At 42.6% G+C, this 22,193-nt stretch overlaps 1 protein-coding gene across 1 annotated transcript in view; it reads left to right on the top strand.

The window, feature by feature from the left end:
- Positions 1–22,193, top strand: part of ST8SIA2 (ST8 alpha-N-acetyl-neuraminide alpha-2,8-sialyltransferase 2) — a 430,955-nt gene that overhangs the window by 296,298 nt on the left and 112,464 nt on the right. Inside the window, exon 4 of the mRNA XM_069625076.1 lies at positions 4,463–4,720. Coding sequence (XP_069481177.1) covers positions 4,463–4,720 — 258 coding nt within the window. The remainder of the gene's footprint in view (positions 1–4,462; positions 4,721–22,193) is intronic.

Raw genomic sequence — 22,193 nt, 5'->3', positions numbered from 1 at the left:
TTAGAGACCGAATCACTTTCCCTGACAATTATGGAATGTATACCTAGATATTCCCTTTTAATCCTATCACTTTCCCAAGTAGGTTTTTGTAGTTTGCCACGTAGATTGACGTCAATTATGATGAGGTTTTTGCTATATAACCTGAATTTTTTATGAAACTCGTTGAGTGAAAAGATCGAGCGGATGTTCGTTGATGTTCGTTCTACTCACTGTTTTAGATAATTGAAAATAAAACAGACGTACTTTGCCAACTTCCTGAGTCAGTCTGATTATTCATTTTTGAGTATATTCTGCATCCCCATCCATCTCAAAGTATTGATACCCCGTCTTAAAGGGTCTAGTGTTGGGTACACGGGTTCAGTTAGTCGGTGGGGTGAAAACTCCTATTGGGTTGGGGGAAGTCCAGAAAAGCAGTTTTCTCCAAATGACTAGTTACTGCCTGTGTGAGGTCTCCATTCCCTTCTGCTTCCCGACATTAAGGGCCTAAATAATGGAACTTTTAGCATGGTGCAAAGTCACTTTGCATTGGTGCAAATTCCCTTTGCACTGCCAACAGACACCCTGGTTCACAAACAGGTGCTAAGAGTATTTCCATGGATTGGGCCCTCAATGAGCAAGAGTTGCAGGTTCTCAAAGACTGTTCTCTTTGGAGGAGTGGAAAACAAATGGTGCTTAGGTCTTCCCTATAGTCTCCCTAGTCGCAAATCTCTAAATATGTTACCCTAGTGTAGTCCAGGTTTTTCTTCTGGAGACACGAGGTATTATGGGGGATGTCGTCCTTCTCTCCTAATTCTGTTGGCAGAGCCCGTATTATCTGGATTAGAGACTTTTCCTTATGTCATTGTTAACTCAAATTAATAAAGCAGTGTCGTTGTGTACATTAAAATGACACACACCAAATATAAATCACAGTTATGTATTTATTTGTTGGTAATTGTTTTAATTATTATCATTTGAATTATTGGCTTATTACAAATTCATTAAAACACAATAATCTCTATTTAATTGCCTCCACTCCTGTCCCACACAAGCCATTTGCTTTTATTACAGCAGCAACTACATTTGAAATGATTTTACCAGTCAAAGACATTTTCTAAAAAAAGATACTGCAGCTATAACCAGAGATGTCCTTTCCCCGTTCGATAAAATAACCCACCATTCTGCTGGTTTTAAGGTGCCATCATTTATTAAGAAGCTAGCGAAATACTTAGTTCTCAGAGCCGTGAAGGCTGTGCAAAATACCAATAAATTAGCTATGTTTTCCACTGAACCAGCTTGACGATAAAATCTGCATTAAAAAATCTGCTTGGCCTTAGTGCTGATCTTGCAGATGTTACTTCCTTGGTCAGATAAGGCAGAGTCTCATAAATTGCTACCGATAAAAGCTGTTTGGGAGTTTGGACAAGTACTTCGGTAGAGTACCACAGCCCCTTGCTTCCCATTTTCAGTTACAAAACAACGTATACTTGTTGGCTTCCTCCAAGGTCGCTATCCAATCTGCGTTCCACAGAATACACTTGACCTTATTCAGGTTTGTTTTTAACAGTTCCTCACAGACCAACAGTCTCTCAAGTGTCTCCCTACAGTTTTGTTCCCATTTTGTAAGAGTTATATCTCGACCCATTTCCATTTCATGTTTTATGGAGGTTAGGAGGGGCTGAGAGGTTGCCAGTATGCACTTCCTAAAGAGGGACACAGATTTCCACTCTGCCATAGTTTTAAGCGAGATGAGCCCCAACTGCCACCTGGAAATCTGTATTGAGGTAGGTTTAGGGAGGCCCGAGACTCCCTTTCAAAAGATTCTGGCTTGATTCGCCAGAATTTTAGCCCTGCTTCTGATCACCACTTCAGTGTTAACTTCGGTTATGCTCATATTTACGGCTGCTGGATATTTAAATGAGTCTACTGTTTCCACACGTGAGGAGTGCAAAAAGCAAGAAGGTTGCCGTTTGAACATTTTCAGACGATTTACCAAAATCATAATTTTAATTTTGCCGATGTTTATGGCCAATTCATTTGCTTCCACATATTCTTCTAGTTTCTTAAGGTAACGTTGAAGGCCAATGACAGTCTGGTCCATCAGTAGAGGATTGTCTACTTACAACAAATGACCAATCGGGGATCCACCAAAACTAGGTGGAAACGGCTTTGCTTCAGACAGTTTTGTAGAGGAGCAGGTGGACGAATTTTCCCTAGCTCCCGCCCCCTCACCGCTGTCATACTGGAACAGCAGGAGAAGGGCTATACGTGGGACTCCCTGAGTTATGCCCATACCTCGTTGAGTGTATGAGTGTATGAGAGACTTTATGCACTCAGACAAATGTATCAAATTTACCCTTGCACTGAAAGTGTAAGGATGCCGTATGGAAAGGATTTCAGCATGCACCTTTGGACATCATGTGGCGCTGAGTGAAATCTGGGGGGACAAGTGACGGTCTAACGGAAGTAACAAGAGAAACATGTACGAAACAATAAAGTAATTATGAATGCAAAAGAAGATAAAGTAACTTGCTAAATAAGGCAAGGTGGAAAATATGCATAGAAGCGTGCTATAGAGGAATACATAACGTGGCAAGGACAGTCATTATTGAGAAATAGACTCCAGCTCGAGTACATTTTCAATTCAACTACCTCAGAAGCCGATCAGGGTTGGAGAGTCAGGAGACACAGGAAAAATAGCTTTGTGTTCAAAACAAGAGTAGTCGATGTTGGCTTGGGATCAAGAAAGCTATTTTTAAGGGAGGCAGATGGATGAGTCCTGAACATGAGCCATATTTCTCTAAGGTGAAGGTAGAAGAAAACATCTGCAAGAGCCAAGTATCTGACAGTTAAAAGTGCATAAAGTCTATGCAAGGTAGAGTGAGAAAGTCTCTAAAGGTCAAGGGGAGCAATGACACCCAGTGTAAATAAATAAAATAGCTGTAAATAAGAGGATGAAATGGACACATTCATGGTCTCTTGACACGTGGCACAAATGTTGAAAACAATTATTTATTAAGCCTTGAATGAAGATAGTGATGTGCTTTCACTCTGAATGTCCTAGAACAGAGAACATGCTACAAGGTCGACTACAGACAGGAAACCTTGGCTCATAGACAAGCTGGTGACAGATGATGGACTAATTGAGAAAGAGGGGAGTAATCTGATGTGATCAAAGCACCTGGGTTTTGGTTTCCTTACGTGCTGCTAGCCGAGTCGAAAGTCCAAGGTTTGGTGGGAATGCCAACCAATCAGTGGGTCAATGGGACAACCTGACATACCATGTTGCATAGACCAATCGGCTGCCATTTTGTTTGCTATAATCAGTATTATATGTATGTAGAGATTGTTCAAGGGTTGTTTTACAGATAAGAGACAGCCAATGAAGTACTAACCCGTATACCTTCTATAAGTAGATACGTTCCCCTAATCCAATCCCTCCCGCTAATAGGTTTTATGGTTTGCCACATAGGATGATGTCATAGATGACGCATATTGGGGCACAAGACCCCTGGGTAATCAAATCTGTGTATTAGTGTGCAAACATTAGTCAGATGTCTGCCAGATGACCCTGCTGTAGTACTTGGCCATATTCCTTGAGTCTGTCCGGTTATATGGTCTGAGATCTTTATTGGTTATTCCATCTAGCACAAGAGACGCTTCAGGTGCTAGAGCACAGTTTATTTACTATATCAGAACTGTACAGGTAAAAATGGGCCAGTGCTAGCGGACAGCCCTGTTTAATGCCTCTGAATGTGTGAACTTCGTCTGATAAAAGTCCGGCCCCGTTCAGCTTCACCCTTAAGCTCTGTATCTGTGGGTAAGGCCTTAAGTTGGTCTAGAAGGTCAGCAGGGCAACCCCATTTCTGTTGGTAATTTGCTAGATACCTTCTGCAAAATCATTAGTTGGATTTTAGGTTATTCCATTACAGTGTCAATGGTACTTTTCTCTTACAATAGATAACACCACCAATAACAGTTTGCTACTTTTGTCAAAAGAACTCTGTCAAGCCTTAAATCTTGACCAAAGATAACATTCCTTTCATGAAACTGCCCTTTGTTTGAAATGGAACATCATTCATATATCTGTTCCTAATATTATGTTTATGGATATGAAGGCCTGACCTGCCACGAATTCTGCCCCCTACCGCCAGTGTTTTCACTGAAGCACCGGCCCTGTTAATAACACACGGGAATGGGGATTTACCTTTCTCTCACCGCTCATGATATCCCGGGGCACCAGGATATCCGGCGGCGGAAACGGTGTAACAGGGTCGGCAGTAGCCCGCTGCCTGCCGGCAGGCTTTACCGCTGACCTCGTAATGAGGCCCATCCACATTCAAACATGTATTTCCCATATGAAACAGTTGTGCACGAGCGCGATAGAATTAAAATATCAATGTCAATATATAAGAGTTTGACATACCTGTGATACTTGAAAGATGGCCTTAAAAGTAATATTTCTGCATTTAAATCTTTTCAGAAAACAGATATTAAAGTTCTTAGATGCTGAACGGGACATTTCGATTCTGAAGGGGACACTGAAGCCCGGTGACATCATACACTACATTTTCGATCGGGACAGCACCATGAACATATCAAAGAATCTCTATGAACTTCTGCCAAAGATTTCTCCATTGAAGAACAAGCACTTTAAGACTTGCGCAATTGTGGGTAACTCAGGGATCCTGCTTAACAGCGGCTGCGGCAGTGAGATCGACGCTCATGATTTCATTATCAGGTACTATCAGATATAATATCTCTTTCCCCTATAAAAGCACGTGGGTAAAGCACTCTCCTCTGCCAAGCGGACAGCCTTAATTTCAAAAGCTTGAATCCCGGCGGGCTGGCGCAGTCCTTCATTCTGACAAAGTCGAAAAATAGAGTACTAAAAAATTGGGTAATATTAATAGTTATTACAGTGCCTTGAACCAGTAGTACATTTGCACGATGTGCTTATATAGAAACTTGAGATTGTTATTATTGGTTCAGTAAGTGATGTTTTGTTTTAGTAGGACCCTGTCCAGATTACGCTTTAAAGATTGTACAAGGCTTTGAGACCCACAGTGGGTATTGCTTCCCCAACCATATTGATAGGGCCCAGCAAAAGACTCTGCGTGTGTATAAATTCTCTTGGAGAGGACTTTTGTTTAAGGTAAGTGCAGGTAACTACACAGGGAAGAGTGCACAGTCAAGCCTAGACGTGTACATCTGTGGAAGAGATAACATCCTTAACAGTTGATGTACATTATTATCCGTGTGCACTAAATCAAATGTGTAGAACAGAGAGTCTCCTAGAAATCCTGAGTGTATATTTATTTTGCCCAGGTATATTAATCGCACCAGGGGAAGGGCAGTCAGAGAATCATGTGGCTGGAAATGCGGGCAAAAACACAATGTACCACCTGCATTTTCCAGCCACTGCGGCCCTTCCCCGGGGTGGGACCATCTTGACTGAGGGGAGGCAACCGGGTGCCTTTTATTGGCAATATGGTAGGTCCCTACTGCAACAAGTCACTTTGTGGTGCCCCCTGGGAAAAGAAGGAAAGGGATGAGGGACAACTGGTTATTCACAAGCTACAGAGAATATTCATATCATGCAAGTGCAGGAGTAAGCAACATAGTAAGTATCGGTAGCTAGACAATAGTGCATAATACCTTAATTACGAGAAGTTACAACAGAGTGCTTGAAGACAAAAATGAGGACAAAGCTCAGGTAGTACCACACTCACATTGTGGCTGTACACATGGATGAGGAGGAAGATGAGTAGTATAAAACATAGAGGAGCTAGGGGATGAGAGAATGTCCATAACAGCAAATTGCGGTACCGTTGTTAGCTCCAAGGTCCCTTAACGGGAACCGCAGAGAACGTGTGGTCAGACCAGCTGTTCCTGCTGGGACCCGCTAAGGGACATCGGAATAGGGCGGTAAGGGTTTACCGGCACCAGCATCCTTACCGGTGCCCGTAAGCCCAACTTGGAATGACCCCCTATGACAATAACATGTTAATATAGCTGGTGAGAATTAGGGGAGCCCCCTGAAGGCTTCATGCGCCCATGAAGCTCATCCACGTCTCCCAGTAAGTAAGCCGCGCAAAGGAGGAGGAGAACGGAACAGATCTGGATGCTGGCAAAGGTCCTTCCGTCCGTGAAATTGTTAATTTGAAACAAAGTAACTTGTCCAATACATGGAATGATATCTATACTTCACTATAAAAAACACCTACAGGGAAAGGCAGCAACCCTTCCATTAGGGAAATTATGTTCAGAACATTGAAATGGAGCCGGCTTTTGTGAAGAAGAAGAAAGTTAAATGAACACCGGGTCACCAAAAAGAAACCCGAAGTTCGCCCTGTTCCCCAAAAAACATTCACCAACAATGCCAACAACAGATAAGATAATATGTGGGGTAGGCAAAATAGGAAGGAGGGATGGGAGGGCCTAAGTGGTTGATATCAGTTATTCAGGCACTGGATTTTTAGAAGACAGTTGGTCATAAGGCTGCAATCCGGGGATGAGGCGGTGAGGTCAAACATAATCTGTGTATCATCTGCATATGTGTGAAAAGTGCCTGTGAAGGGAGATCTGATGTCAGCTAAAGTAGACCTTGAATAGCTAGAGGGAAAGGATAGAACCTTGGGATACAGCAGAATTGAGAGTATTTGTATTTTTTTAGTTTTATTGCAATTTATTTCTGCATGTCAGCTACAGACCCGTGTAACGCCGGGTGGTACCACTAGTGTATATATATATATATATATATATATATATGTTAATAAGAAAACATTAACATTGAGGATAGTCAAAACATCGATTTAATATACTATTTAGTAGATTGTATAGTTACATTTTCATCAAACAAACTTTCTAGCATTAATAATATTTTATTATTTAAGATGTGTCAAAATAAGAGTCCAATCAATCATCCTAATAAGGCGAAACACGTGTTGAGGATTGGAAAAAAGGATTTTATGATTTGAAAGAGGATCTGTAATTTAAAGAGTTGAAGGTTTGATAATCTACAATTACTAATAAGAGTATTTGTTGTTTGAAGATCTACAGAGGATTTGAATAAGCATTTGAGGCCCGGAAATAGGAGAGTGTTTGAAGATTTGAAAATAAGGACTTTAAAACTTCAGCAGCTTTTAACAGATATTGTAAATAATAGTAGGAATTTGTTGTGGATTCAATGCAGCATCCAAACCTTTGGGCACTAAATTAAAAGTAGCGCACAGGAAGAATTTTGATCTGGGTACCTTCAATCTGAAGGTGGTAGCAAATATATTGCAATCCTTATCCCAGAAACGGTGGAAAGAAACAATCACTTCCAAGGAAGGAAGAGGCTTGGGCGGAAAATGGTAGAACCAGGCCCCCCTACACTAAAAGAAAATGTCTATCCGTGACACACATTGTTTGCAGTTGCATTTGCCATTGAGAAGTTGCTGATTTATGCAGTGTGAGGGCTCTGTGCTGCATTCATCGCAAGCAGGGGCCCAAGGTCTATTTATCCTGCGGTACTGAAGAGGTGAACACTGCCTGTGCATGCATTGTGCCCCCACTGCCCCAGTGTCATATCATATTCCTAGAACTGACAATCAATTCTCTGTGATGCCACCAAACAGGTAGTGGGGCACAGGAGTGACAACCTACCATGCTAGGTTAGCACATACAGTGCGCTTTATTCTCTTTAATTTTGTAAATAATGTGAATTGTGTAAGCAGATGAGCCAAATAGATTCCTATGTCTTCTCTGTATTTTCCCTCCCTTTTCCATTTGGAGTGCACCTGAGTAGTGCCACGTGATATTTGGTGGTCCCATCCTACTAGAGAACGAGAACAATTAGGGAAGAGGGAACAACCATTGCTATAGTTGCTATCTTGTCAGATACCTCCCTTATTCTCTCTATACACTGTACTGCAAACTTTTTGATTTGAAGAGAACTCAAAGGCAGTCTTTTCCCTAGAATGATCAAATACTAACCTTTTGGGTGTAGGAGGCAAAGAGGTCATTAATTGGCATATCAACACTTATGAAATACAAATGTCATAAGATAATTCCTTGATCAGCATGTCAGAGGCCCTTGCAATGAAAAGAAGAGAAGATTCAACATTTGAATCCTCCCGTCCCCTGCACACTGTCTAGTGTTGGGTAAACCAACTACTATACTCTATGAAGTAAGTCTAACCAGATTAAAGTGTTAATAAAAATGTCCACACACAAAAAAGTCTTGTAGAACCAAAATATATAGTTATATTTTCACAAGGTACAATTTCAAAAAGAAAGCAACAATTTAAAAAGAAAATACATGGAACAAATATTGGTAGTAATCCGTTTTCAGTGGTGACGCATTTCTAGGAGTGAAGTCCTCTTCTTCATAGGCCTAAACGGACTGTAAAAAAGATTACATTACATTATATATGGGCAGAGATCTGCTGTACACTGATACAAGAAGTACTCAGTTATCCGTACATATATTGGATAAACAGATTTTATAGTAGTTAGAAATATACCTAGCAATTTCTTGAATAATTTCAAAGAATGGTTTCTTAATAAAATATTTCACAGGCACAGTGAACCATTGTGTTGGACAATCAAGAGAGAATGATATATCACATGTAGTTGATATTGATAGTAAAACAAATTAATCCATTCTCGAACAAGTATGACAAAAAAAATGTCAATAGTAGGAAGCAATAACTCCCCTATGGAGGAGTCTCTCCAATAACCAGGGCAACCCATATGTGGAAAATTTCAAACAAAATATACGGTCAGTAGGTCTGATGATGTATAGATTACCTGATTGACGTTTTGGTGAAAGAATAGGAAGGGGACATGAAGATTCTGGTAAAATAAAATAACGTCCAAGAAAAGACTGTGGTACGGCCACGTAGTATCAATCTGAAGGTCAAGTATAGCTTGTAAATCAGCTATATCTTTGAAAGAACGAAATATAAATGACACTAATAAATAATGCGGTAACTGGCATTAAAGAAGTCAAGCTAGAGCGTAGATAGAGAGATGGTAAAATGTAGAGCGAGGTGTCAGGTTATAGTGAAAGATCCACAAATAAGTGGAAAAATACAAAGTAGAAAAGAGACATACACCCAGTGACTGAAATAAATAAGTACTAGATCACAAAAAAGAAGATTAAAAGAAGGCTCATCTATCCATGTTCTACACGGGATGTCCATTTCAGTACAAGTTGCTATTCTCAGTAGAGACCATAGCCCGTCCCAGGAATCAGAAATACATTAGGAAAATAGTGGAGAGAGATAAGCACACGTGTTGAGTGTAGAAAGTAAACTAGATACCAACTAACATAGAAGATAAAAAAAATACCAGACAGAGTAGAGGTTTATCATAGATAGGAGTATAAAGTGCCAGTAGGAGATCCACAAAAGAGTGGAAAAGCAGACGTAAACCTAGTGAATGAACCATAGGGGTAGTTTACGCTACACAGAAGGTGGATAAACTCAAGCTCATTCAACACAAAGTGTCCTCCGCAACGTGGGATTACGAGCAATTATCAAAAGGGCCCATAATGCTCCCCAAAAATCGAAACAATTGTTAATGAAGATCTATAGGAAAAATAACAATAATAAAAAAATAGAAGTCCTAAAAATCATCTCAATACAGTATGTTGACCAAAAAGTTGCAAAAGTTGTATGAAGGGCAATTACATTCCCAGATAAACAAAAATCATGCAGTGCGTATAAAGGAGTCAAGTAAGTGGTAAGTTACCCGGATGCCGTAAGCAGAAAGATCACTGCTACGCAAAAACTTCAATTGAAAAGCTGGATCAAAGAATATCAGCTTACGCAGAGGCTTTAGGGGAGGAAGAAAACGTATTCAAACACACTAACAGGGTACTTTATAGAAGGTCCCTATCGGGAAGGAATGCACGCGGAGGAACCTACCTGATGCTAACTACTGTAGAGTGCAGTACGGAGCTACCAAGGAAGCATCAGCGAACGTCTCCATGGTTACGCCGGTAGCCATTTTGGAAAAGGTAATAAAGAAAGGACATAGTGACGTCATATCCGGTAGTGATACGACTTGAAAACAGAACGAAGTAGAAAGGGGACACATGATGTGCCAATCAGTCTAAAATGGAGGCCATTTTGTAATATGGCAGAGGTAAGTAAATGTAAATAGAGTTTAAATGAGTATGCAAGAAAAAGGGACCTATAATGAATCATTAGAGGAACCGTGGTGTATTAGTCATAAACGAGAAGTAGCTATAAGGGTAAAAGGTGAAAGTAAAAAATAAGAAATTGAAATTTTAGAGACAAGGAAATATTAAGGTACATGTTTGAAAACAATATAAAAGAAAAAAGAAAGGAGGACAAATGATACCCAAATAAAACAAAGGTATGGTATGGGATAAGGGTGGGTTGTCCTGGGTGTCAAGAGGCTACATCCATAATGGATATTCAACTGAGGTATGTTACTTATTCAGTGAACAAAAAATATACAATAAAACATAAATGACAATGTTCATCTTTGATATAGAAAATAACAAGAGCCTTGTATAATTAACAAGCTATAATATGATTCACAAAAAATACAAAGGATATTCATTTGATTTACATCATCAAATGGTGTGTAGGAGTACTCAAACAGACAAATCACAATTAAATCACACGATACACATTAAATAAGGCTAAAATCTGTAGAAACTACTATAGGAAGCAGTTTAGTGAATGCTCCTCATTCAACCCTTTTGGTTGAACGGTGTCAAGGAAATTGATCCAAAATAATTCTCTCCAAAGGAGCATAGAGTGATAGTCGACCCCTCTTTGGGGTTTCTTGATAACTTCAAGAATCTGAAATCTCATCTGTGCAATTGTATGGTGTTGGGCATTAAAGTGTCTTGCTACTGGCGAGCATTGATTGTTACCAGATATGTTAGACTTATGTTCTGTCCAACGTTCCTTGGCTGGTCTCATTGTTTGGCCTACATACAATTTCCCACAAGGACATTTAATCGTGTAAATTACACCTGGTGTCATACAGGTAGAGTAATCACGAATGTTTATCTTCTTGCCCGTCTGGGGATGAGACAGCATATTGCCCTTAATGACATTATTGCAGTGTGTGCAACTCAGGCACGGATAAGTGCCCTTCTTCTGAGTCGTTAGGAATTGTTGATTCTCCTTAGGTGATCTTTCAGACTTAATGAGTTTGTCCCCCATGGATGAAGCTAACCGAATTCTGTCTCTTATTAAAGATAGAGGCCCTTGCAATACCAGATCCATTAAGATGCTATGCCAATGTTTCTTAAGCTTCTGGCCTCAAAGAGTTGCAAAAGAGGAGGAATATCAAATCTCAATGTCTTTCAGTCATATTTTATGCAATGTGATGAGCCTGTGTCTTCTAAAATTCTTCCAAGCTGCCTTTATTGGGTATGGACTCACACAATAAGCCTATTTGAGAAGAATGTCATGGCTGTAGGCAGTGACGTAATTTCACCAAAATGCCTGGAGTAGCGGAAGTGACATCACATGACCCTTGACCTCTGATGACATTACAGGAAGTGATGTCAATTGGCCCAATCCCCGAAGTGACATCACAGGAAGTGATGGAACACGACCTTTCACCCCTGACAAGTGCGATCACATAGCATTATTCTTAAGTACACTACGAAAAATATGGGTATGATATCTCTGTAATGTGATATACATTTCATACAAGAATGGATCACCATATGTATCATTAATATAAGTGTGTATAGGCCCATATTACATTTCATACAAGAATGGATCACCATATGTATCATTAATATAAGTGTGTATAGGCCCATATTAACAAATTACTGTGAATGCAAGCAGACTTCCAAGGCCAAATGATAATAATGTGTTATTATATAGCGCTTACGCGTAAGCGATTTATATAGTACAAATATACATACAATATCGCCCAACCTGTGTTGGTACTCATTTATCAACCTCAGCAGGATGAGTTGGCCTTGACGGGATTCGAACCTGCAGGTCACACACACATTGCAGCAGCGAGCACTCAAACCCACTGAGCTGTTTTACCAACTATTGCTATCTTACCAACTATTGCAAAAATTGGCAATTACATGTCTGAATGTTCCCAAAGTCAGAAGGCAAATTACACTCTGTAGTGTATACCATTAAACTGGTAACTGAGATTTAACAGCAGACCAGTTCATCTGCAGGTCTGGTGCAAAGTTGTCCACATGTCAAGCCTGTGTGGATCTACTTTTCAGGCTTCAGAGGTTGGCAAAATACGTACCATTGGGAGGGTTCAAAACTGTGTATTACAGAATGTAGAGTAGCGCAGGGAAAGCAGCCCACTCACACAGCATCCCATACTCTGAGCACTCGTTACTTCATACATGCAAACAAACATCATGAACAGCATGCCATGGAGATAGGAAAGATAGACACATTACAACAAAGCATTAATTGTGGCACAGCGAAATCTAGGGTCTCTTTATGTGCTACACTGTACACAAGCTTTTAGGAACAAGGATGTTGTCAAGTGACCGAGGACACCGAGATAGAATGTCTTGTGATGAGCGTAACAGAGACAATGGGCCTCACAAGTTAGCCGGTCCGGATTAAATGGTGCCGGTAAAACCATACTACACCGTTTTCCAGACCGGCTAACTACGAGTTCTGTGCCCGTGTGGTGTTACACCCACTAGGTCTGACCTGGCGGACGTAACGCCACCGGCCGCAGACGGACACGTTAACACCGGCATCATTACTGCATGGTGCCAGTGTTTCCGCTGCCCAATGCCCCGGTAATTCCGGCAAGTCTGGTGCCGGTAAATCTCCACAAGTCCGGCGGCAGCCTGCTGGTTTTACCGGCACGGCTAGCGCCGTACTCGTAATGAGGGCCAATGGCATAAAAAACATGCTAAAACTGCAACTTTCAAAAAAGCAAAATACATAGGGCCTCATTACAACTACGGCGGTAGCTGTGCCGGTAAAACCGGCACTGCTGCCGCCAGTGTCGTTTTTTTACCGGCGCCCGGGAGTGGGCAATTACTGAGTCATTACGGCCCCGCCAGACACGGTAATTGCCCATTCCCAGGCACCAGTAAGAAATGCTCCTCATTCCCATTCGAGCCCCATATGGCTCAATGGGAATGGTGAGGCCGGATGCACCGGCACCATTCAGAACATGAACACAGAACATTCCGACATGGTCTGCTCGCGGGTGCCGGTCTGCCCGGCAGGTCAGTCCTGGCGGCGGGAAGGCACCCGTGAGCAGAACTCGTAGTTGGCCAGTCCGGTAACAACAGTACCGACAAGCTTACCGGTAGGGTTGTTACCGGACCGGCAAACATGCAATGAGACCCATATCTGCATTGTGAATATGAGGTGTTTAAGAACAGACTAAATCAATGACTCACACCCTGAAGTGATCCGGAAATAAACCTTAAATGAGTGTAGCAATTATTGAATAGAATTCCAGAAAGACAAATTATTTGTTATTCCTATTCTTTCTAGTTTAGTGTCACTGCCCAAAGTATTACACTTGGGAAACCCCTGTTTTTTTTTTTAAGAGGACTGAACAAGAACGCCAGGCACTCCAGAAACAAAGAGCTACATGCTACGGGCAACAGCCCAGAAACCTCAATTAAAAAATAAATAAATACATCTTTTTTTACATTTTATTTAGGGGTAGCAAGGGGGACCACAGGGGTCGCAGCTGCGACCCCTGGTGGCCCCCCAAATGATGTCCCTAGCTGTAGGGATGGTAGGCGTTGTTTGCAATATTACGTGACAAAAGGAACTAGTGGGATTCAATAGACATTCTATGAAGGGAAACATTCTTGGATCATTTCATGCTCAAGGGAATTAGCCAAAGAGATGACTGATGCGTACACACATATTCCTAACAGCGCTCTGTCCTGTGCACCCACAGAGTACTGCTGCCGAGCATGCTTTGCTTGATGCAGGCGGGAGAAGCGCTAAGATAGTTGAAAATAGTGTCTGGGTGTGTTTCTCTTTGAATCACCATAAATGAATGCCGAAGTGTGATTACCAGTGCCCATTCACAAGAGACCTGGTAGCTCATATCTTTATTTGAAATTTGGACAAACGGGATGAGCAAATGATGGCAGCAACATTCTTTTACCAAACGAATAATCTTGTGGCGGGCTTTTAGAGAGAACTATTAAATACACTAATAACTTCTCTCTATATGATCATGATAATGATGTGTTATAGATCAACAATGGCAGTGCATGAAATCACTGAGTATTGGAGCTTTAAGTTGGCGGTATGGTGACCATGCTTTGAAGTTGGCAGTTTGGCACCTGCCAATGCTGTCCAAGCCCCGACCGCTGCAGGCATTAAGGCCCTCATTACAACCCCGGCGCTATTAGCACCATGTTTGGTGCCGGTGTTGTAACGAGTCCGCCATGGTGGAATGGGGAAATACCGCCCCATTCCAAGGTTGGTGGGGCGGTATTTCCCCATTCCACCATGGCCCTTCCCCATTCCCATTTTCGCCCCATAGGGCTCAATGGGACTGGGGAAGGCGCTAAGTACAGTACCGCAAATTGCGGTACCGTAATTAGCACCGAGGTCCCTTTGCGGCACCCTACTTTAACGGCTGGTAAAACCAGCCGTTAAGGTCGGGTCCCGCAAAGGGACCTCGTAATCAGGCGTTAAGGGTTTAACGGCGCCGACACCTTTTACAACGCCGTTAAACCCTTAACGCCAGGGTCGTAATAACCCCCTAACTCTCCAATGGCTCTCCCAGACACAACAGAATACGAGCACAAACTTAAACCTAGCGCAGGCAGTTATTGTTGCAGCTACAAGTTCATCTCCCCAAAGATGTTTTCTACAAAACAGTTGTCCATCCTCAAAGGCGTTTGCTACATGGTTGCCTTCAAGCCCTACACTTTTCAGCGATTTTGTAAGCCTTGTTCCTGAAATATGTTCCTCAGATACATTGGCTGGATGAGACCTTTCCAGTCTTTATACCAGAGTACGCAGGCATGAGGGAGGCAGTGCATTAATAATCTTAGACAATCAAATAGTGGGTTAAAGGAAATACAATGGCCACCACAGTGATTATGCATAGCTCCGGTCTGCTAGCAGAGAAACATATGAAACGAGAGGATAGGTGTTTGTGCTGGGCTAATATTGGCAAGCGTCCAATCTTAGTGGATGGACCCCTGAATTGAAGGGAGTTGATGAGGTGTCGTGCTGAACGACACCAGGTAAAACTGTTCAAGAGGATCTTAGGGGAAAAGGGGAGAAGGTACTTTGGATGGTAGATTTAGAGCACAGAAGGGACTACAGATTCTTGTCGTTGAGAAATTCCTGCAGGTTTGTGGCAATGCTGAGGCAAAGGTCTATGTATCTGGTTTGGTGATGAGGTTTTCCTGAGGATAGAGGTTGTGTTGCAGCTTAGGTAGATTGTAGAAGAAGGTGGTGTAGGGTAGTGGGAGATGTAGGAGATGCAGCACTCAGGGATGATTCCATAGAAGCATAGATATGACAAGAATAAGAAAGAAATGTTTTGTCAGTTGCACCAGAAGCCATTTATTTAAGAGAGCAGGAAACATTGTGTGTCATTGTTCAAAGGTTGTGTAGGATTGTGGCTGTTCAGGCAGTGGGATGTTGAGAACAGATTGGGTTAAAAGGAAAGACATTTGCTGCAAAATACATTAAAAAAAGCCAACAATGCTTGCTGTATTCTCATCTGTGACTAAGAATTCCCAATGCAAGCTCACACAAATATAGCAGTTGCAATCTAAAACGGTTCTTTCATGAATGAAGATGTAGATTTTTCATGACATTTCATGAACTCAATTATAGTTCAATGGTTGGAATTGGACCATCATTAAATGGCCCTCTATTCGGATATTGAGAACTGTGACAAAGCTGCTCTTGTTTGTTAATCTGTGTGGTGTGCTTGCCAAACACATTTAATTCAGCAAATGGTACAGTTGTACTTGCCTCCTAGTTATTCCGAAGGGCTACACCCTACTTGCACAGTCAACTTTCTTAGGCCAACACCTAAACGGTGGTGTGTGCTCACTCTTGCAGTCAGACAGTTCTCTGTCTGTTGTAAGACACCCTTCTTCCACTTGGCGTTTAAGCTAAAATGGTTTTGTCAATGTTCTTGTGATTTGTGGATGTTGCTGTACACCAGGCCCTTGTTCCTTAAGTCTGGGTGTGTCTTGACTACACATTAATAACTGAAGTGAAATGACAGCTCATGAAGATTCAAGTCTGCATTCAAAGGGAGTTTTGCATCTTTAAATAAGAAGGTCACAGTGCACTATTGGTCAAATGCACGAAAGGAAAACTACAAAAGGGAAGCAAAAGGCATTACACTTGTGGGGGGACTTGATGGCATCTAATAGTAGTCAAATGGCATGTGACATCGTGCATATGTTTTTACCACAAATAGATAGACAGCAAAATTGAATGTGTTGGCATTGCTGAGTAACAAAATACATTCCACGGCATAATAAAATCACCAAGATAAAATCAATTCGTGTAGCTCAAATAACTTGCTGAAAAAATGTGCATGAATTGTGATCAATGTCTCAGGAGATAGCTCAGGGGCAACGTGATCGCCTTGGAAGCAAGACGACATGGAGCGACACAGGTTCGATGCCCGGGTCTGTGGTCCCACATCAATCGTGTGGGAAAACTGAATGCCAAAAGGATCCAGTCAAATCTTTTTCCACTGGTGTTAGACACTTGATGCCACCTTTCATTATGGGGGCATGCCCAAGCACCAGAGGAGACAGATGTAAGATCAATGCTCTTGGGACATTTTTACCCCAATAAATCCTGTTTTCAGCCTGAAATCTAGATGCAATCATTGCATTGGTCACTGAAACCTGTTAGGCAAAGCTTGTAGCTGGGAACACTACTCACAACTATGACCACAGGTGTAAGCAAACAAACCTTTGGAATAAGTCTGAACTACACAGTTTTGGTAGCGTGTTGAGCAGTCAGGCTTATCTCAAGAGGGAAATGTGAGCAGTAATGATGTTACACAAAGGTCTGCAATCACAGGTGTTCAAATAAACTCTTATAGTCAAGGTTTCTTGGATAAATACTTATTCATTTATTTATCTGTCAGTTATAAAACATTAATTAGAAGGAGGCAATTATATAATAACATACAAATATACTTCAATACTTTTCAAAGAGGAGTAAAAGGCAAAGGTTATCAGAACATAAAAGACTACGCTCATTCTTAGACAGTTCAAATACTTTGAGTTCACCAGAAGAGTCATTTCAATTCAATAGGCTAGGCCAAAGTCAATGGGCTAAAGTCTTGGAAAGGTTAAAGAGGTTCTGGTAATGAAACGGAAAAGTCTTTGCACACGTTCTTGGAAGTAGTTTGTAAAAAGAAGAATCGTATGGTGGGTCACAAGCTGATTAGGCATGTGAGTTTCAAGCACTTTCACCATGAGAGCTAAGTTCTCTCAGTCTTGTTTTACAGTACCTTACAATGTAGAAAAAGATTCAGCTGAAGACTTCTGTTCCTGGCAGTTCCTGCAGATCTCGCTGTTCCAGTGCCTCAGTCATGGGGACAAGAGGGAGGACATCGGGGGACTCCTGCACTGCACTGAGACGGTCAAAAGATCACAACTGGCAAACTTCAATTTCACTGTCCTTGCTTCTGAGGTCCTACACTCAGCTGAGGGGGGTCAGGCTCGGTCGGTCTGATGTCGTGGGAGTCCCGTGGTTCTTCCAAACATTTTCAGCCAGCTTACAAGTAACGCACACAATCTGGTGTCCCTCTCCCTGACTCTACGGTTTCCTGCAGGACTCTGAGGAAATGCAACCAGCTCCAAAATATCTGTCCAGGTGGCTTACTTGGGAGTTGATGGTCCTACCAACTCAAAGGGAGAAGTCGTCCTTTGCAGGGCTTCTCTGTCGATGCAAACTTGATGATTCAGACCTGCAGCAGGGCTTCACCGGGCAAACCAATGGTCCATGAGTTGCAGCAGCCGTTCTCTTCAAGCTCTTCTTCGTTTCCTTGGACTCTGCTGTCCAAGCCAAGAGACTCGCCTTTTATTCAGTTCTCTCCCATTCATTCCAGCCTAACTGCCACTCACCCAGCAGGGTGGCTGTCCTTGCCAGACTGTCAGCCAGCCAATCATCACAGAGTGCATTTGGGTCGCCTATGAGACTAAGCACAGGGAGTTTGGGGCACCTCCCACACTTCCTGCCTACCCCAAACACTATGGAGCCAGAGGCGGGTTTCACTCCTGAAGCCTGCCAAAGGTGAACGAACAAAGAGACCAAACCTTTTTTGGCGGGCAGAGAAAAACTCTAGAAAGACCTTTCCACAAAGGAATGGCGAAATAAGACGACCAGGAACCATTTTAGCAACGATGACTGGGCGCCATCTTGAAAAACATGGCTCTCGCGTTTTAACGTTACCGGGGCTATGAATAGTTTGCAGTCAGGAAAAATCATATTGGTTTGTTGTAAAACCACTGCCACAAGCCATTCAGAGAGGAAAGGGTAACATTTGACTGTTATATGAGTAACTAGACATAGGGGATACGTAGTAACCCCTCCAGCAGTCTATTGTAAGATAGGGTGTGCTGGGTCTAGAAATTTACAGTGCTAAGGGAAGTCAATTTCACTCCACTGTTGTGGGAAACAGGAGTTTATCCCAGAGAAGGTAGTTAAACCTTGGGAAATCCTGAAAGACTTCCCTGTGTCACGGCACTGAGGGTGCTGTGTGACACACATGAAAAGATGATGCCTATGAGTTGGTTAGACTCCATAACCAAAGGAAACAAACACAGAAAACAATTAGAATAAAAAGTACAAAGTCCCAAAGTTCAGCAAAAGAGCTGGGGGTCTCTAAGGTAGAGAGGAACTAGCACATTTATGAGAATTCTCCCTAACACAACCTGCGTCATAAATCTTGGTAAAGGTGCTGGCACTGCAGCAATCAAACCAGGTACACCCATCCACCCGGTTCGGTGAAAATAGGAGCAGGCACATGGGACAAGCAGGCTTCTGGCATAAAACATGTCCACTGGCACATTAATGTTTGGCAGTGAGGGAATGAATAGGACTTCATGGGTGTCAGGCTAAGCTATACAAGCTGGGCAGCAGGGTTGCACCTGTGGATGCATCCACTCTCCCTTGGTGCGGTTCTGCTGTGTCCTTGGGGCGGACACGTGATAAGAGGAGGACTGCCTCGCAGTCCCATTTGTGGCAGGCACAAGCTGTGGAAGTGGCAGGTTAGAGCGAAACATCAGACTAAAAGTATCCAGCACTTATAGAGAGCTTCACCCTGTTTTTTCCATTTTGGGTTCTGAGGTACTGGACTCCAGTGCGACATTTACATGGCATGCAGTGGAGGCGGCCTCTTGGTGAAGATTACAGACACTGCAGGCAGACTGGAGCTTGAGTAGTATCAGGTGCAGTCGTGGGGGGGCGCAACAGAGTAAGGAAGATACATTCACACCTACCACCCAGGGCCCAGTCTGGTAGCACCCAGAAAGAAATAGAAAGGAAAAGAACAGAGGAAAGAACCAGGATTGAGAACAAGCATGGCGCTGCAGCAGGCAACCACAGCAAAAAGCGGGGATGGGAAAGTAGGCCACACTGATTTAGGCCGGAAGCTAACTGCAAGAGGTGCATGAGCTCAGATCCGAGTTCCTGTTATTTCCATGGGACGCTGGCAGTGAGCAAAGGAAAGAGTTATTGCCCTGTAGCGATAATAATGGACTTGCCTGTTCTCAACCGAAGTGCACAGGTATGTTTGGTGCTCATTGATGCAAAGGAAGCCTTATGATGAGCACAATGGTATAAAATTTGCCATGTTAGGAGCCCAGCAAAATAAAACGGACAACTCCTGATAGATCCGCGTGATGGAGCCTGGAGTTTTGCAGACCCAGGCTGACATTGGAAGGCTGGCCCCATATTCTGGGGAGAGGTATCAGTTCCTGTGTTTGTGTTTCCCTGGACACTAGAAGAGCGGTTCCAGGAGTAGCAGTGGCAGGTTCTCTTCTGATCTCTGAATTTGTAATCCTGGGAATGCCACTGATTCGAGGTTGAAGTCATGTTTAATCACAAACAACCGCTAAGGGCACATCAGGCCAAGATGGATAAATTCACCAAGCCAAACATGAAATGGCTCACCACAGTGGGTGGCATTTTTGTGAGGGGGTGAACACCTGGATGAAGTAGAGGAGTGGGCTCCAACCATAGATATCCTGAGTGAACAAAGGTTGTCAAGGCTTCTATGGGACAACATCTGGTTCTTGGTTACAGCACATGATGACTTAGACTGGGCTCAAACAAGAAGGTGAGAATAAGAGATAATAGAATTCCATGGGGAAAAAACCTTGAGACTCTGTGAGAGGAGCAACCCCGAGGAAGCAGATATCTACTGCTGAGACAATGCATTAAGACGAAAGAGCAACAGAGCAATACAGCCACGAACGTGGACTGACTAAACACTGCTTTTTTACTTATGCATTGAGTTTCCTGTGTAGGAAATGTGAACCCTCAGTTCAGGTTCAGGTGGGTGCAGAGATGAGACAGGGGCATCTTTATGTAATAGAGTGGGAAAGAGATTACAACCTAGGGTGTGAGCAAAAATGTGGGAACAGACTGTTTTCAGTACTGGTCCCAAATAATATGTATTATAAACACGGTTTAAATAAGGACATCTCACAGGTGAACTTGCCCACAAGAAACAGGGCATGAACTGTGTTGACAGCTTTTTCCATGAGTGGTGTGGGTGATAGAGGGCTGAATAAAGGGTCATTAAACTGTGCATAAAGTTACACCTGCACATAAGACACAGGGCCTTTGTTTTCCCCATTATTACCAACAAATGCTGTTGCAAGGGAACTGTGAAATGGTGCTGGGGTTTGATAACGGGTGTGTGCAGTTTAAAATATGTTCACAATAACTTACATTAAAATTGTGCAGGTTTTTGATTAGGTAAGAGTTATAAGTTTCCCTTCCCTTTCACTTTGCAGATTAAGTCCCTCTGGCGCAAGGTTCTTTTTCTGTACTATGTATTAAGGAGTAATGAATTGCATGAAATGTACATCTGCATTATTTTCTAGGTGAATAGAAATTACACAATTAAATGTGTTCTAATTTTTTTAATGGAGTTTAAGTAGGGGTGGCCTTTACAGAACACATAAACGTATGTACATTAGGCCATGGTACAGGTCCCCCTAACCATGGTGTAATGTCGGCTCTATCTTTAATAGTGATGAGGGTTCTTTTAAACTACACCTTATTAAATGCTGCACTGTCAGCACTGGGAAGTGTTCCCTATTTTACAACACTCACAGCACAGGCAAAGCATTTTTGTATTTATTGAAATGTGATCTCCCTCAGCCTTAAATACAATAAGGGCCTCCTTACAAGTTTGGCGGTAGCCTTGAAGGTAACACCGGCAGGCTGCTACGAAACTTGCCATTTTTTTGGGCACCCGCAAATGGGCAATTACCGGGTCATTACGACCCTGCCGGACCCGGTAATTGCCCATTTGCGGGCACCGGAAAAAAGATGTTCCCCATTCCCATTTGGCCCCATAGGGCTGAAAGGGAATGGGGAGGTCGGATGCACCGGCCCCGTTAATAACTGTGCCGGTGCATCCGATGTGCTGTGCTTGCGGGTGCCTTTCTGCCCGCCGGTCTGATCTGGCAGGCAGAAAGGCACCCGTAAGCACAACTCGTACTTTGTCGGTCCGGGAACTACGGAACCGGCATGCTTACCAGTACCGTAGTTCCCGGACCGGCAAACTTATAATGAGGCCCAGTATAAAACTCACGCTAGCAAATTACAATATCATATTCTCATTCTATGAATATTCATTTTCAACCTCTGCGATCTATGCACAGTAATGCCATGTTTTTTTCAATACGCATTCAAATTTTACTGGACCTTCAAGTAGCGAAAGGCACAGTGAATTTGATCACTATTATACTAAGGTATTCTATTTGGAAATAACGCACACCTCCTCTCCTTAGTGGCAATCACCACCTTAATTTCCTTGCACCCCAGGTACTAATAAGGGAAATAATTCCAGGGTACTTATCTAATTATATTAGGGGAGTTTCATACTCCCATTTGAATTTTTTCTTTTGAGCTATGGAGCAAGCACAGACCATCTTGGATTGAATGTCTCCCAGTCAGGAGGCTCTTCCTGGTCCCTTCCTCCCTTTTTCATACAAGATACTCTGTATCAAGGTTATGCTG

The sequence above is a fragment of the Ambystoma mexicanum genome, chromosome 11 (genome assembly GCF_040938575.1).
Source record: "Ambystoma mexicanum isolate Mex_15411 chromosome 11, UKY_AmexF1_1, whole genome shotgun sequence".
NCBI lineage: Eukaryota > Metazoa > Chordata > Amphibia > Caudata > Ambystomatidae > Ambystoma > Ambystoma mexicanum.
This window is presented reverse-complemented; position numbering and strand designations above follow the sequence as displayed.